Source organism: Erinaceus europaeus, chromosome 12 (assembly GCF_950295315.1).
Source record: "Erinaceus europaeus chromosome 12, mEriEur2.1, whole genome shotgun sequence".
Lineage (NCBI taxonomy): Eukaryota > Metazoa > Chordata > Mammalia > Eulipotyphla > Erinaceidae > Erinaceus > Erinaceus europaeus.
In genome coordinates this window covers 49,622,550-49,640,922 of record NC_080173.1, presented here as the reverse complement: position 1 = coordinate 49,640,922, position 18,373 = coordinate 49,622,550, and the positions used below count along the sequence as shown (strand labels likewise).

Sequence of the window (18,373 nt, the reverse complement as noted above, 5' to 3'; positions counted from 1 at the left end):
CTGCTTCACTGCCATGTGCGCTTAACCCACTGCGCTACCGCCCAACCCCCAGGAGTATGAGATTTCAAGAAGGATAGTGGTAGGTTAACTTTAGAATGTTTCAGTTTTAGAAATCTGTGGTTGTGTGTAGTGGCAGTATCAAGTATATGTCACGTGACATTAAAAAGGAAAAAGTTGTATCTGTTACTTTTTTAAAAATTTTCTTTCTTTTTTTTAATATTTATTTTATTTATTTATTCCCTTTTGTTGCCCTTGTTGTTTTATTGTTGTAGTTATTATTATTGTTGTTGTTGGATAGGACAGAGAGAAATGGAGAGAGGAGGGGAAGACAGAGAGGGGGAGAGAAAGATAGACACCTGCAGACCTGCTTCACCGCCTGTGAAGCGACTCCCCTGCAGGTGGGGAGCCGGGGTTCGAACCGGGATCCTTATGCCGGTCCTTGTGCTTTGCGCCACCTGCGCTTAACCCGCTGTGCTACAGCCCGCCTCCCATCTGTTACTTATTTTTGAGCAATAAAGGAGAAGAGTGGGGTGGGGAGAAGACACCAGAGTATCACTGTAGCATATCCAGTGCTGGGGATGAAACTCAGAACCTCATGCTGGAGAATTCAATAATTTATCCACTGCACCACCTCACTGACCATTGTCATCTAACATTTAAGAAAATAGTCTAGGAGCCTCAGGCAGTGGTCACCCAGTTGAGTGCACACATTACCACGCACAAGGACCTGGGTTCGGACCCCATCCCCACCTGTAAGTGAGAAGCTTCAGAAATGGTAAAGCAGTGCTGTTGGTGCTGCATCCTCCTTCATCCCTCTCTTCCCCTGAGCTTCTCTCCATCCTATTAAATTAAAAGAGAAGACCCCAAAAGGAGGGTGGGAATGGCCACCAGGAACAGTTGATTCATCATACAGGCACTAAGCCACAGCATTAACCCTGACAGCAAGACAAATAAATAAAATGTGGTCTAGGAAGACTGGAAAGATAGCTTACTAGGTAGTAAAAGACATTTTCCCCCCTCTAGGGTTATCACAGGCTCGGTGCCTGCACTATGAATCCACTGCTCCTGGAGGCCATTATTTCGTTTTTTGTTGCCCTTGTTGTTGTTGGATAGGACAGAGAGAAATGGACAGAGGTGGGGAGAAAGATAGACACCTGCAGACCTGCTTCACTACTTGTGAACAACTCCCCTGCGGGTGGGGAACTGGCGGCTTGAATCTGGATCCTTGCACCGGTCCTTGCACTTGTGCCGTGTGTGCTTAACCTGCTGGGTTAGCGACCGTTCCCCAAAAGACATGTTTTATCCCTCTCATTAAGTGATGTGACGTTATCACATTTTTTTAAAGATTTTTTTAAAAAATATTTATTTTCTTTTTGTTGCCCTTGTTTTTATTGTTGTTGTAGTTGTTGTTGATGTTGTCGTTGTTGGATAGGACAGAGAGAAATGGAAAGAGGAGGGGAAGACAGAGAGGAGGAGAGAAAGATAGACACCTGCAGACCTGCTTCACTGCCTGTGAAGCGACTCCCCTGCAGGTGGGGAGCCGGGGTTCGAACCGGGATCCTTATGCCAGTCCTTGCACTTTGCGCCATGTGCGCTTAACCCGCTGCACTACCGCCCGACTCCCTTTTTTAAGATTTTTTTTTTGAAATTTATTCATGAGAAAGAACTAGATGTCTCTTTGGTACGAGTGCTGCCAAGGATTGAACTCGGGACCTCACACTTGAGAGCAGTACTTTATCCAGTGCGCCACCTCCCAGACCACGGGGTTGTTTTAACCAGAGCACTACGCCCTAGCTTATGGTGATGCTGGGGATTCAACCTGGGACTTTTGATGCCTCAGACATGAAAGTATTGCTATTTCCTCAGCTCCTATTTGGTGGTGTTATGAATGATACTGCTATAAACTGTACGTGTTTTGTGTGTGGATGTTTTTTTTTTCTTTTTTTAAAAAATACTTTATTTACTATTTATTAGAGATAGAAATTGGGGTGTGGTGTGGTCTGGGAGATGGCACAATGGATAAAGCATTGGGCTCTCAACCATGAGGTCCTGAGTTCAATCCCTAGCAGCACATGTACCAGAGTGATGTCTAGTTCTTTCTCTCTCCTCTCCTATTTTTCTCATTAATAAATAAATAAAATATTTTTTTTTAAAAAAAAGAGGGCGTAGGGTAGATAGCATAATGGTTATGCAAACAGACTCTCATGCCTGAGGCTTTGAAGTCCCAGGTTTAATCCCCCACACCACCATAAACCAGAACTGAACAGTGCTTTGGCAGGGGAGTCTCTTCACATGCGGTGAAGCAGGTCTGCAGGTGTCTTTCTCTCCCCCTGTCTGTCTTGCCCTCCTCTCTCCATTTCTGTTTCCTATCCAACAACAACAACATCAATAATAACTACAATACTAATACAACAAGGACAACAAAAGGAAATTAATTTAAAAATTGAGATAGGTCCCAAGTAGCTATGGCTTTCAGCCCCAGGAATCTCCTTAGGCTCCTCTCTTTCCAGGAGGCACACAAGTTTGCACTCACCTGTGACTTGGTGGGTTTCCAAAGTATTCTGAGTCTTGTCTTTCTGTGTTCTCAGGTGATCTTCTTTGTTATTCTTAGTTGATGAGGAAGGGATTGAGAGAGTTATTGCTAATCTGTAGCCCCCATTGGCCAGTCTTCTGTTGTAGTAATCAAAGGGGAAACATCAAGAATGTGAATTTAGAGGTTACAAAACTTCAGTCATCTGTATAGACTTTTTAAATTATTTTTTCTGATTTCTTCATGACAACATACATAACAGATTCGTGGTGAATGTTTATACTAAAATTTATAGAAAATTTTAATAAAGTAATGTAAAATAAAATTGAGATAGGGTGAGATAGAGAGGGAAGAGAAAGAGATACCTGCAGCACTGCTTCACAGTTTATGAAGCTTTTCCCCTGCAGATGAAGACTGGGGACTTGAACCTGGGGCCTTGTGCATTGCAACATATACACTTAAAACCGGGTACACCACTGCCCAGCGCCTGAATACTTTCCTTTGTGCTGGTAGGGATTAAACTCAGGACTTCATGTTTGAGGGTCCAATGCCTTACCCACTTCGCCACTTCCTGGACCACAGCCTTTTTTTTTTTTTTTTAATTTTTTTTTTTGGAGAGGTCAGAGAAATTGGGGGGGGGGGTAGAGAGAGACAGAGACACCTGCAGACCTGCTTTACCACTTGTGAGGCAACCCCCTTGCAGGTGGAGAGCCAGGCATTCAAACTAGAATCCTTATGCTGGTCCTTGAGCTTCCTACTATGTGCGCTTAGCCTGGTGCACTACCACCAGGCTCCAGAACTTCAATTTCTTTATAGTACTTGTCTTGGACTTTTCTTTGCTATTTCTTTCTTTCTTTTTTTTTTTTTTGCTATTGTTGTTGCTACTGGTATTGTTAGATAGGACAGGGAAATTGAGAGGGATAGATTGACAGAAGTGAAGAGAAAGACACCTTGTCCTAAGGAACTCAACATACACATCCAAAAAGATCTGTGTACACATGTTCTTTTTTTTTTTTAATATTTATTTATTTACTCCTTTTTGTTGCCCTTGATGTTTTACTGTTGTAGTTATTATTGATGTTGTTATTGTTAGATAGATAGGACAGAGAGAAATAGAGAGAGGAGGAAAAGACAGAGAAGGGGAGAGAAAGATAGACACCTGCAGACCTGCTTCACCGCCTGTGAAGCGACTCCCCTGCAGGTGGGGAGCCGGGGGCTCGAACCGAGATCCTTATGGCGGTCCTTGCACTTTGCGCCACATGCACTTAACCCGCTGCGCTACTGGCTGACTCCCACACGTATGTTCTTGGCAGCACAATTTGTAGTAGCCAAAACCTGGAAATAATCCAGGTGTCCAACAACAGATGAGTGGCTGAGCAAGTGTGGTGTATATATACACAGTGGAATATTACTCAGCTATAAAAAATGGTGTTGGTGGGTGGGGAGAATATAGATCCAAGAAGGATGACAGAGGACCTAGTGAGGGTTGTATTGTTATGGAAAACTGGGAAATGTTATGCATGTACAAACTAGTGTATTTACTGTTGAATGTAAAACATTAACTCCCCAATAAAGAAATTTTTTAAAAAGACACCTTTACAAACTATTGTATTTACTATCGATTGTAAAACATTAGTCCCCCAGTAAAGGGGAAAAAAAGAAAGACAGCTGCAGACCAGCTTTACCCTTGTGAAGTAGCCCCCTGTAGGTGGGGTGTCTTGAACTTTTTAATTTTAGCCATTTTAGTAGATATGAAGTGGTAACTCATTTTCATTTTCATTTCCCATTTCTTTTTGTTGTTGTTGTTGAAGATTTTATTTATTTATGAGAAAAATAGGAGAAGAGAGAAAGAACCAGACTTCACTCTGGCACATGTGCTGCCAGGAATCGAACTTGGGACTGGATGCTTGAGAGTCCAAAGCTTTACTACTGTGCCACCTCCCAGACCACACGCATTTCCCATTTCTATATCTTGTTTGGAGAAATGGCTGGTTTTGTTTGTTTGTTTGCTTGTTTAAGATTTTATTCATTTATTAATGAGAAAGATAGGAGGAGAGAGAGAACCAGACATCACTGTGGCACATGTATTGCCAGGGATCAAACTCAGGACCTCATACTTGAGAGTCCAAAGCTTTATCACTGCGCCACCTCCCGGACCACGTCTTTTTTCTTTTTTTTTTTTTTTTTTTTTTAGTGTCACTTTTAGAGGACATCCTGTGGCACACCTGGTTTAGCATATGTTACCACACACAAAGACCCAAGTTGAAGTTCTTTTTAGCTCCAAATCTTGAGAGAACAAGGAAACGAGAATTTATTTAAGCTCAGTTCCTGTGGCATGAACCTTAACTATTTGGTCCTTTTCCTTGCCTTGAAATAACCACGTCTGTTACCTGAACCTTTTTAGTGACCCCTATTTAAAGATAACCCTCTGTATGAAGAGATGGCGCCGTGTGTCTCAGTTATTGCTGGGTCTTCAATACTCTGAGCCAACTTTTTAGAGAGGAACAGAGGAAAATATACCACAGCACCAAAATTAAAACTATTCAGTCTTGGGGCTGGGGAGACAGCATAGTGGTTCTGCAAAAGATTTTCATGCCTGAGACTCTGAGGTCCCAGGTTCAATCCCTCAACTACCATAAGCCAGAGCTGGACAATACTTTCATCTTCCACTGTGCCTTTCTCTCTCATAAAATAAAACTACTCAGTCTTGATGTGGCAAGAGAGGGAGGATGATGGCGAGGACTATTTGGACTTTAAGCATTACTGCTATTGATGTTATTGTTATTTTTTTAATTAATTTATTTATTTTCCTTTTTGTTGCCCTTGTTGTTTAACATTGTTGTGGTTATTAATGTCGTTGTTGTTGGATAGGACAGAGAAATGGAGAGAGGAGGGGATGACAGAGAGGAGGAGAGAAAGACAGACACCTGCAGACCTGCTTGTGCCTGTGAAGTGACCCCCCCTGCAGGTGGGGAGCCGGGGCTCGAACTGGGATCCTTACGCAGGTCCTGGCGATTTGCGCAACGTGCGCTTAACCCGCTGTGCCACCGCCCGACTCCCAATGTTATTGTTATTTTACCAGAACTCTGTTCAGCTTTGTAGTGGTAACAGGAGTTGAACCTGGGACCTCTGGGGCCTCATGCATGAAAATTTGTTGTGCTTTGTAATAGCCAAAACCTGGAAGCAACCCAGGTGTCCAACAACAGATGAGTGGCTGAGCAAGTTGTGGTATATATACACAATGGAATACTACTCAGCTGTAAAAATGGTGACTTCACCGTTTTCAGCCGATCTTGGATGGACCTTGAAAAAATCATGTTGAGTGAAATAAGTCAGAAACAGAAGGATGAATATGGGATGAGCTCACTCTCAGGCTGAAGTTGAAAAACAAGATCAGAAAAGAAAACACAAGTAGAACCTGAAATGGAATTGGCATATCGCACCAAAGTAAAAGACTCTGGGGTGGGGGTGGGTGGGTGGGGAGAATACAGGTCCAATAAGGATGACAGAGGGCCTAGTGGGGGTTGTATTGTTATATGGGAAACTGGGGAATGTTATGCATGTACAAACTTGTACTTACGGTAAATGTAAAACATTAATTCCCCAATAATTAAAAAAAAAAAAATCACATACACACAAAAAAAGAGAATGATCTAACCCAAGTCCAAATGAAGAGAGATCTGGCCTAGGAGGCAATGGGAGCCAGAGGCAAGGAGGGAGGGAGGGCTGAGTACAGGGGGACTGGCCTGAGTGTAGGGAATGTGCTTCTAACACCCCGCTGGTGCTGGCAGCCCTGTGCTCTGAGGAAGGGCCTTCTGGTCCCAGAAGCAAGCTTCCTTGCCCTGAACTTTATTTTTTTTTATAATTTTTTAGGTTTATTTATTCCCTTTTATTGCCCTTGTTTTATTGTTGTAGTTATTATTATTGTTGCCATTGATGTTGTTGTTGGATAGGACAGAGAGAAATGGAGAGGGGGAGAGAAAGAGAGATACCTGCAGACCTGCTTCACCGCCTGTGAAGCGACTCCCCTGCAGGTGGGGAGCTGGGGGTTCGAACTGGGATCCTTATGCCTGTCCTTGCGCTTTGTATCACATGCGGTGTGCTAACCCACTGCGCAACCACCCAACTCCCTTATTTTTTATTTTTCATCAGAGTACTAATCAGGCTTATGGTGGTGTAGGGGATTGAGCCTGGGACCTTGAAGCCTCAGGCATGAGTGTCATTTTGCATAATCATTTTGCTATCTACCCCTGCCCAGAACTTTATTTATTTATCTATTTATTTTGTATTTCAAAGGTGTGATGGTTCTATGAGTTGTTCTCTCTAAGGTTTTAGGGTGGGTTTTATTTTTATTGTGTAATTTTTAAATTTTTTTTTTTAAGGAAAGCACTGGCTTTTTTTTTTTTTTTTTTAATATTTATTCCGTTTGGTTACCCTTGTTGACTGGCTTTCATATATATATATAATTCCCTTTTGTTGCTCTGGTTGTTTTATTGTTCTAGTTATTATTGTTGTTATTGATGTCATTGTTGTTGGATAGGACAGAGAGAGATGGGAAGACAGAGAGGAGGAGAGAAAGATAGACACCTGCAGACCTGCTTCACCACCTGTGAAGCGACTCCCCTGCAGGTGGGGAGCCCGGGCTCGAACCGGGATCCTTACACCAGTCCTTGTGCTTTGCGCCACATGCGCTTAACCCGCTGTGCTACTGCCCAACTCCCTACTTTTTAATTCTTAAAGTGTAGGTAACATATGTTAGTAAATGTTTTTCTAGAGAATGGAAAATAAAAATGTACCATTCAGATCTTGTGTTCGTAGCTGACGGAATTTTTCCTTTTTAGGCTGAAGAAGGGGAATATAGTGAAGAAGAAAACTCCAAAGTAGACCTGAAATCAGAAGCCAATGATGCTGCTAATTCATCAGCAAAAGAAGAGAAAGGAGAAGAAAAGCCTGATACTAAAGGCACGGTGACTGGGGAGAGACAGAGTGGGGATGGACAGGTCAGTACCCCCCAAGTGGCCTTCAGTTTAGGTTGGAATAGGGGTTGTCAACTTGAGAGAAAGTAAGGAGCCCTTTGATTATCCTCCAGGAGAGCACAGAACCTGTGGAGAACAAAGTGGGTAAAAAAGGCCCTAAACACTTGGATGATGATGAAGATCGGAAGAACCCAGCGTACATACCCCGGAAAGGGCTCTTCTTTGAGCATGATCTTCGAGGGCAAACTCAGGAGGAGGAAGTCAGGTAATGAGTTACTTACTACTGATAGTATTTTAGTATCTGTGTATGTATTTTAAGTTATTTTCAGAGGCCAAGGAGTAGTGCAGTGGACATACTGTTGGTCTCAAGCATGAGGCCTTGATGTTCAATCTCAAGCATTGATTGCATGTACCAGTGTGATAGACACTGTGGCTCTCTGTTTATTATTAATAAATAATGGTTTTTAAAAATATTTTATTTATTTATTCATAAGAAATGATAGGAGAGAAAGAACCAAGTGCTGCTGGGGATTGAACTACGGACTTCATGCTGAGAGTCCAAAGCCTTATCTACTGTGCCCCCTCCTGGACCACCATAAATAATTCTTTAAAAAAAGATAAATAGTGGTCCAGCAGGTGGCACAGTGATAAAGCTTTGGACTCTCAAGCATGAGGTCCTGAGTTCAATCCCCAGCAGCACATGTGCCAGAGTGATGTCTGGTTCTTTCTGTCTTTCTCATAAACAAATAAAATATTAAAAATAAATAAACGAAAAGATAAATGAAGTTGGGTGGTAGCGCAGCGGGTTAAGCGCATGTGGCACAAAGTGCAAGGACCAACATAAGGATCCCAGTTCCAGCCCCCGGATCCCCACCTCCAGGGGAGTCTCTTCACAGGCAGTGAAGTAGGTCTGCAGGTGTCTATGTCTTTCCTCTTCTCTGTCTTCCCCTCCTCTCTCCATTTCTTTCTGTCCTATCCAACAACAACGACATCAATAACAACAACAGAACAACAAGGGCAACAAAAAGGAAATAAGTATTTTTTAAAAATACATAAATAAGTGGTCTGGGAAGTGGTACAGTGATAAAGCTTTGGACTCTCAAGCATGAGGTCCTGAGTTCGATCCCCAGCAGCACATGTGCCAGAGTGATGTCTGGTTCTTTCTCTCTCCTCTTACCTTTCTCATTAATAAATAAATAAAATCTTTTAAGAAAAATTACATAAATAAGGGAGTTAGGCAGTAGCACAGCTGGGATAAACTTAGGTGGCGCAAAGCGCAAGGATAGGCGTAAAGATCCCAGTTGGAGCCCCCAGCTCCCCACCTGCAGGGGAGTTGCTTCACAGGCGGTTAAGCAGGTCTGCAGGTGTCTCTCCTTCTCTCCCCGTCTCTGTCTTCCCCTCCTCTCTCCATTTCTCTCTGTCCTGTCAAACAATGATGACATCAATAACAACAATAATTACTACAACAATAAAACAAGGGTAACAAAAGGGAATAAACAAATATTTTATTAAAAAGATAAATAGTACTGGGAGATAGCATAATGGTTATGCAAAAGATTGTCATTCCTGAGGCTTTTGAGGTCTAAAGTTACTTTTATTTTTTCAGAGCTAGGTAGGGCTTCACACATGTACAATTCACCACTCCCAGGCCATTTTTAATTCAAATAGAGGGAGGCAGAGACACCACAGTACTGAACTATCCTCCAATATTGTAGTGTCCCTCGTGTATTGCTGGGGCTTAAATCTGTGCTGTGTGGCAAGACACAGGCCGTACCCCAGTAAGCTTGTTTTTTTGCCCTTTGGAATATATATTTCTTAAAAGTATTTTTTTTTAAATTATCTTTATTGATTGAATAAAGACAGCTAGAAATCGAGAAGGAAGGTGGAGGGAGAGAGAAAGAGAGACAGCTTCACCATTCGCAAAGCTTATCTTCTATACAAATGAAAAATAGAAAGTTTAAAATATTTGGTAATTGATTGTTTTTGAAGTAGCTTGAATCCAGACACACACTTCCACTGCCTGCCTTAACCTGAAGCACAGAGGCCTTTGGGATATGAAGTACTTGCATAAGTACTTAAAGGAGAAAAACATTTTCAAGGTGCTGAGTAGTTTGACGTAAAATCTTTCCTCATTCCTATTCCTGTTGCATTTGAGCCCAGCAGGTCCAGAGGTGCTGATTGACTATTGGTTGTTGGAAGGTCTGTTTTGTATTTTTTGCCCAGGAAGAATATAGACACTGCATTACACTCCTGCTGTTTCTTTGCCCGTCTCTGTTTCATTGACATATAGTAGCTTTACCAGCTGAAGACACTTTTCCTTGTTTTTATCCAGACCCAAGGGGCGTCAGCGAAAGCTATGGAAGGATGAAGGTCGTTGGGAACATGACAAATTCCGGGAAGATGAACAGGCTCCAAAGTCCCGACAAGAACTCATTGCCCTTTATGGCTATGACATTCGCTCAGCTCATAATCCTGATGACATCAAACCCCGAAGAATCAGAAAACCCAGGTGAAGAAATTTTGGCATTGGGTCCGGTGGTGGCATATTCAGTGAAGCGCACATATTACCTACGGGGCATCTGTTTCATGAGCAGTTAAACAGGTCTGCAGATGTCTGTCTTTCCATCTTCCTCTCTGTCTCCTCATCTTCTCTCAATTTCTATCCTATCTAAAAAAAGTGGGGGGGGGGGCTGGGCGGTAGCGCAGTAGGTTAAGCACACATGGCACGAAGAGCAAGGACCAGCATAAGGATCCAAGTTGGAGCCCCCAGCTCCCCACCTTCAGGGGTGTCGCTTCACAGGCAGTGAAGCAGGTCTTCAGGTGTCTGTCTTTCTCTCCCCCTCTCTGTCTTCCCTCCTCTCTCCATTTCTGTCTGTCCTATCCAACAACAACATCAATAGCAACGATGATAATAACCACAACAATAAAAACAACCAGGGTAACAAAAGGGAAAAAATGGCCTCCAGGAGCAGTGGATAGGAATCCAGGATTCGTGCATGGTGCAGGCACCGAGCCCCAACAATAACCCTGGAGGCAAAAAAACAAATGAAGTAGGAGGAGGAACTAGCTTCTGGGAGCAGTGGATTCATAGTGCCAGCACCGAGCCCCAGCAATAACCTGGCAGAAATAAAATTTTTAAAAAGGGGGAGGGGATTAAGGCTATCAATATCTTCAGAAAAACTGCCTTTCTAAATACCATTCCAACCTGGAATTGAATGAATAAGGATTATGGGACGTTTCTCTGATGTTACACCTATAGTGGTCTTTATTAATTTAGTTGTTTTTGTTTGTTTGTTTTTCTGTAAAACTTTGTTCCTTTTATTCAGGTTTGGAAGTCCTCCACAAAGAGATCCAAATTGGGTTGGTGATCGACCAAACAAGTCTCATCGTCACCAAGGTCCTGGGAGCACCCTACCACCAAGGACATTTATCAACAGAAATGCTGCAGGTACTGGCCGAATGTCTGCACCCAGGAATTACCCTCGATCTGGAGGCTTCAAGGAAGGCCGTGGTGGTTTTAGACCTATGGAGACTGGCGGGCAGCATGGTGGCCGGTCTGGCGATGCTATTAAACATGAGACTAACTACCGATCACGGCGCCTGGAACAAACTCCCATGCGGGATCCATCTCCAGAAGCAGATGTTCAAGTGCTCAACAGTCCTGAGAAGGAGGAATCAGCCTCAGAGATACCAGCTCCTGCTCCAGATGTTGTCCCGCCAGCCCCTGACAGACCCATTGAAAAGAAATCATATTCACGGGCAAGAAGAACCAGAATCAAAGCTGGAGATGCAGTTAAAGTTGCAGAGGAGATGCCTCCTCCACCTGAGGGGCTGACATCAGCACCTTTAGTGACAGAAACTGCTCCTCCTCCACCTGCTAAGACTGGGAACTGGGAGACTCCAGTAGATTCTACTACAGGTGGACTTGAGCAAGACGTGGCACAACTAAACATAACAGAACAGAGTTGGAGTCCAGGGCAGCCTTCATTCTTGCAACCCCGTGAGCTTCGGGGTAAGTACTTCAGGGTTGGTGACTGGCTTTTCCCCCTTGTTCTATTGAGTTTAGGGTTGTTGGGACTTAAGTTTCTCAGAGTTATAATATCTGACAAATACTCCTGCTTTCATTAACTACAAGAAACAAATGGATCAGAGGAATTTTATCTGCCAACTACCCTTTGCTACTTTTTTTTTTTTGCCTCCAGGGTTACTGCCAGGATTTGGTGCCTGCACCATGAATCCACTGCTCCTGGAGACCATTTTTGCCCCTTTTGTTGCCCTTGTTTTATCATTGTTGTTGTTATTATTGTTGTTGTTGCTGCTGTCGTTGGATAGGACAGAGTGGGGGGGGGACCTGAAGAACTGCTTCACCGCCTGTGGGGAGCCAGGGGTTGGAATTGAGATCCTTATGTCGGTCCTTGCACTTTGCGCCACGTGCACTTAACCCATTGCACTAACGCCCTACTCCCCCTTTGCTACTATTAACTAATCTGTCTTCCATGTTTTTTTGTTTTTGTTTTTGTTTTTGCTACTTTGGCTTTGTGCCTATGTAATTCTACCACTTCTGGTAGAAAACACACACACACACACACACACACACATACACACACTTCTAGAGAGATAGGCAGAGGAAAAAGAGATACCATAGTACTGTTCACTGCTCGTGAAGTTTCCTCTGGTGCTCTGTAGTCTTCCCATGTGGTTCTAGGGACTCAGGGTGAGTCCTTGTCCATAGTAAAGTGTGCACGTAATGTTTGAGCTGCCTCCCAGCCACTCAACTTAATGTTTCATTTAGAGAATGAGGAGAGACATCATAGCACTGCTCTTACCATCTATGGACTTCCTCAGTGTCGTCCATAGTGCACTCATGTCGTACCAGGACTTGAACCCAGGACCTCATGCATGAATGGCAAAGCACACACTCTACCAAGTGAGGTATCTCTTGGGCCTTGCTCTTCATCTTGAACTGCTGAATTAGAGGATCTTTTACCACTCTGAAGAAAAAGTAGAAGTCAAAGATATTTTCTTGGGGGCCAGGCGGTAGTGCAGCAGGTTAAGCACACATGGCGCTAAGTTCAAGGACTGGCATAAGGATCCTGGTTTGAGCCCATAGCCCCCCACCTGCAGGGGGGTCAATTCACAAGTGGTGAAGCAGGTCTGCAGGTGTCTCCCTCTCCCCCTCTGTCTTCCCCTCCTCTCTCGATTTCTCTCTGTCCTATCCAACAACAACAGCAGTTAACAGCAACAACATGGGCAACAAAATGGAAAAAGTGGCCTCCAGGAGCAGTAGATTCATAGTGCAGGCGCCAAGCCCCAAATGATAACCCTTAAGGTGAAAAAAAGGGTGGGTTTTTATTGTTTGGTTTTTTAAAATATTTTTATTACCTTTATTTATTTATTTATTTATTTATTGGATAGACAGCAGAAATGGAGAAGAGAGAGAGAGAGCCAGAGACACCTGCAACACTGCTTCACTCGTGAAGCTTTCCCCCTGCAGGTGGGGACTAGGGCCTCGAACCTGGGTCCTTGTGCACTGTAACATGTGCGCTCAACCAGTTGCTCCACCACCCGGCCCTACATTTTATTGTTTTGATTTATAAGACTGTTGTTGTAACATATATATAGTTTCCTTTTAAAAAAATATTGATTCCCTTTTGTTGCCCTTGTTGTTTTCATATATATATATATATATATATATATATATATATATATATATATATATATATATATATATATATATATAGTTTCATATCTCCCCATGACAGATGTCAACACACTACACCCTCCACCAACCTGTCATCTTCCTCTCCCATAAACCCAGATATTCTAACTATCTTTAGTTAACCTGGTTAAAGTCTTATGCTCTCCACTGTTGGAAATGAAATATATAACATATATTAAACTTTTTTTTTCCTTGCCAGCGGGATTATTGCTTGGGCTTAGTGCCTGCACTCTTCCCGGTAGCTTTTCTTTTTTTAAAATTATTATCTTTATTTTATTTACTGGATAGACAGCCAAGAATTGAGACAGAAGGGGGTGATAGAGAGAGAGAGAGACACCTGCAACACTGCTTCATCACTTGCAAAGCATTCCCCCTGCAGGTGGGGACTGGAGGCTCAAACCTGGGTCCTTGAGCACTGTAACATGCGCTCAACCAGGTGCGCCACCGCCTGGCCCCGCTGGTAGCTTTTTTAACACAGAGGCTGAGACAGAAGAAAAGGAAACATCTGCATCACTGCTCTACAGTTCATGAAAACCCCGCTCCCTGCAAGTAGGGACCAGGGTTTTGACCTCAAATCAAGTAGCTATACACAACTAGTGGATATTATATTTTAAAGCATAATATTAAAGACTAGGACTCACCATTTACCCATTTCTTTTTTTTTTAACTTTTTATATTTATTTGTTTAATTATTCTTCCTTTTGTTGCCCTTGTTTTTTATTGTTGTTGTAGTTATTGTTGCTGTTATTATTGTCATCATTGTTGGATAGGACAGAGAAGGGGGAGACAGAGGGGGAGAGAAAGACAGACACCTGCAGACCTGCTTCACCGCCTGTGAAGTGACTCCCCTGCAGATGGGGAGCCGGGGACTCGAACTGGGATCCTTCCACTGGTCCTTGAGCTTTGCGCCACCTGCGCTTAACCCATTTCTTTTTCTTTCTTTTTTCCCCCCTCCATTTACTCATTGTCTTGGTTAACCAAATAGGTCAAGAGATCTCTTCCTTTGTCTGAAATCTGCTAGTTTTTTTTTTTTTTTTTTTTTTTTTTACCAGAGCCCTGCTCAGCTCTGGCTTATGGTGCAGGGGATTGAACCTGGGACTTTGGAACCTCAGGCATGAGAGTCCCTTGGCAGAACCATTATGCTATCTACCCCGCCCATTTGTCTGAAATCTATTTTATCTTTAAACACTAGAAATCCTCATTTGGACTGGTTGTGATTTTTTTTTTAATGTGTTGTTAAGGATTGAATCCAGAACCTCCCACATGCACTCTGTTGCCAGTGTGTCTGCCTGTTTTATGTGAAGATAATCAGTCCACCACCCTGCGATATTTGGAATTTTACTCATCTATACTATTTATTTATTATTGGATAGAAACAGAGAAATTGAGAAGGGAGGGGAAGGGGAGAGAGGGAGAGAGACAGAGAAACACACCTGCAGCCCTGCTTCAACACTTGTGAAGCTTTCCCCCTGCAGGTGGGGACCAGGGGCTGAACCTGTGTCCTTGCACACTGTGATGTATGTGCTTACCCCTGTGTGCCACCACCTGGCCCCTTGTCTCTATCCTTGTCTCTATCCTCTCTTATCATTTGTTGCTGAGTATCAAATCCAGAGCCTCATGTATTGAAGATGCCTTCTTTACCCACTTAACCATCTTCCTGGTTCTGAATGTGATTTTTATTTATTTAATGCCACCAGAGTTAACATCAGGTCTCTGTCCATTTGCAACTTTACCATTCCCAGTGGCCATTCCCCCCCTCCATTTTTTGATTTTTTTTTTAGTACTATTTTTTTGGGGTGGGGGAATTAATGTTTTACATTCAACAGTAAGTACAATAGTTTGTACATGCATAACATTCCCCAGTTTCCCATATAGCAATACAACCCCCACTAGGTCCTCTGTCATCCTTCTTGGACCTGAATTCTCCCCACCCACCCACCCCCACCCCAGAGTCTTTTACTTGGGTGCAATATGCCAATTCCATTTCAGGTTCTACTTGTGTTTTCTTTTCTGATCTTGTTTTTCAACTTCTGCCTGAGAGTGACATCATCCCATATTCATCCTTCTGTTTCTGACTTATTTCACTCAACATGATTTTTTCAAGTTCCATCCAAGATCGGCTGAAAACGGTGAAGCCACCATTTTTAACAGCTGAGTAGTATTCCATTGTGTATATAGACCACAACTTGCTCAGCCACTCATCTGTTGTTGGACACCTGGGTTGTTTCCAGGTTTTGGCTATTACAGATTGTGCTGCCAAGAACATATGTGTACACAGATCTTTTTGGATGGATATGTTGGGTTCCTTAGGATATATCCCCAGGAGAGGAATTGCAGGGTCATAGGGTAGGTCCATTTCTAGCCTTCTGAGAGTTACCCAGACTGTTCTCCACAGAGGTTGGACCAATTGACATTCCCACCAGCAGTGCAGGAGGGTTCCTTTGACCCCACACCCTCTCCAGCATTTGCTGCTGTTACCTTTTCTGATGTATGACATCCTCACAGGAGTGAAGTGGTATCTTCTTGTTGTCTTTATTTTCATTTCTCTGACAATCAGAGACTTGGAGCATTTTTTCATGTGTTTCTCAGCCTTTTGGATCTCTCCTGTGGTGAATATTCTGTCCATGTCCTCCCCCCATTTTTGGATGGGGTTATTTGTTGTCTTGTTGAGTTTGGCAAGCTCTTTATATATGTTGGTTATTAAACTCTTGTCTGATGTATGGCATGTAAAGATCTTCTCCCATTCTGTGAGGGGTCTCTTGGTTTGGGTAGTGGTTTCTTTTGCTGTGAAGAAGCTTTTTAATTTGATGTAGTCCCATAGGTTTATACTTGCCTTAGTCTTCTTTGTAACTGGATTCATTTCATTGAAGATGTCTTTGAAATTTATGCGGAAAAGAGTTCTGCCAATATTTTCCTCTAAGTATCTGATAGTTTGTGGTCTAACATCCAAGTTTTTGTTTGTTTGTTTGTTTGTTTTTTATAGAAGGACAGATGCTTTCAGCAGTGCTCCGACACCCAGGTGAAGTTCCCCCTTGGGGAGGGGATAAAGAGATGAACATGAGTAATGTGTATGGTCTACCAGATGAACCATTACCCTGTCCCTTTTTTTTTTTTTTTTTTTTTGTACTGATGCTTAGTTCTGGCTTATGGTGGTGACTGAGATTGAACCAAGGACCTTGGAGCCTCAGGCATGAAAGTCTTTTTTGCATAACCATTGTGTTCTCTCCTTGACAATAGGTATGTTTTTTGTTTCTTACCAGAGGACTGGCTCACCTCTGAGTTACCATGGTTGGAGTACTCAGCCTGGGACTTTGGATCCCAGGCATGAGAGCCTGTTTGCATAGCCATTATACTGTTTCCCCAACCCATTAGATTTTATTATTTATTTATTTATTTTAAACATTGAAAGCTAGTGTTATCTAAAAATAGATCTACAGCTGATCTTTGACTAGAGTTGAATACTTTCATTTTTTAAAAATATTTATTTATTCCTGTTTGTTACCCTAGTTGTCTTCTTGTTGTAGTTATTATTCTTGTTGTTGTTATAGGTTAGGACAGAGAGAAATGGAGAGAGGAGGGGAAGGTGGGGGGGGAGAGACAGATACCTGCAGACCTGCTTCACTGCTTGTGAAGTGACTCCTCTGCAGGTGGGGAGCCGGGGGCTCGAACTTGCATCCTTATGCTGGTCCTTGCGCTTTGCGCCACGTGAGCGTAACCCACTGCGCTACCACCCGACTCCCAGTTGAATACCTTCTTAAAGATATTCTTCCATTGGAAGATAATCTCTATACTTTTTTTTTTTCCTGAGTCATTTTCACCTAGAGGAGACTCTTTCCCAAACTTCCAGCTTAGACCTCTGTGACCAAAAATAATCTGGGTAGATGGACAAACTCTCTTCTGTCCACTTGTTTCTTTCTTTCTTTTTTTTTTAATATTTATTTATTTATTCCCTTTTGTTGTTTTATTATTGTAGTTATTACTGTTGTTGATGTCATCGTTGTTGGATAGGACAGAGAAATGGAGAGAGATGTGGAAGAAAGAGGGGGAGAATGGTAAAAAAAAAGGGAACAAAAAGGCAACATAAAGGGAAAATAAATATAAAATTTTTTTCTATTTTTTTAAATATTTATTTAATTTATTTATTCCCTTTTTGTTGCCCTTGTTGTTTTATTGTTGTAGTTATTGTTGTTGTCGTTGCTGGATAGGACAGAGAGAAATGGAGAGAGGAGGAGAGATAGACACCTGCAAACCTGCTTCACCTCCTGTGAAGCAACTCCCCTGTAGGTGGGGAGCCGGGGTTCGAACCGGGATCCTTATGCCGGTCCTTTTGCTTTGCGCCACCTGCGCTTAACCCGCTGTGCTACAGCCCGACTCCCAAAAATTTTTTTTAATATATTTTTTCATAATGTAATGTGCTCGTTAATAATCTTCCGGGGATTATATAGAAGGAAGTTTTTGGTGGGAAAAATTTGAACTTGAATTTTCTCACTGAATTTTATTTTCCTCTCATGTTCAAAGGTGATATATATTCCAACCTGTATCCAGAGCATCGCCTCCTAGGCCACCACCATGTTAGAGTCTTAAAGCTGTCCTATTGTTTATAGTATTGATAGTATCTTTGAGTCCCATATCTGTCTGCACTGCCATCAGAGACTTTTTTTTTTTCTATTACAGGTATGTCCAACCACATACATATGGGAGCAGGACCTCCTCCTCAGTTTAACCGGATGGAAGAAATGGTATGGAATGGGGAAAGTAGCAGTTTGTTCACTGTTTGAACCGAACTAAGGCATTGAAGCCAGTTTTACCATTTACTACTCATTGTTCTTATAATTTGGATCTCCAGAAGCATAGGATAGAAAGTTTAACTACAATTTCTAATGTTTCTAAGTTTGTTTTTCAATGTGTTTTGTTAATACTGCCATACATAGTTATTAAACTACCATATATAAAGCAGACACTTCACAGGACGTAAAGGAGGATTAGACTTGATGTGAGAAGTAGCCTCTGAGGAATTTGGGCAGTAGTGCAGTGGGTTAAGTGCACATGGCGCAAAGTGCAAGGTCTGGCATAAGGATCCGGGTTCGAGCCCCCAGCTCCCCACCTGTAGGGAGTCACTTCACAGGTGGTGAAGCAGATCTACAGGTG

The 18,373-nt window shown here is 42.6% G+C and overlaps 1 protein-coding gene across 1 annotated transcript in view; it reads left to right on the top strand.

Annotated features, from left to right (window-relative positions):
• Positions 1-18,373, top strand: part of CASC3 (CASC3 exon junction complex subunit) — a 30,743-nt gene that overhangs the window by 4,042 nt on the left and 8,328 nt on the right. The window contains exons 4-8 of the mRNA XM_007531027.3: positions 7,372-7,530; positions 7,620-7,771; positions 9,839-10,015; positions 10,833-11,518; positions 17,900-17,964. Of these exons, the coding sequence (XP_007531089.2) occupies positions 7,372-7,530; positions 7,620-7,771; positions 9,839-10,015; positions 10,833-11,518; positions 17,900-17,964 (1,239 nt within the window). The remainder of the gene's footprint in view (positions 1-7,371; positions 7,531-7,619; positions 7,772-9,838; positions 10,016-10,832; positions 11,519-17,899; positions 17,965-18,373) is intronic.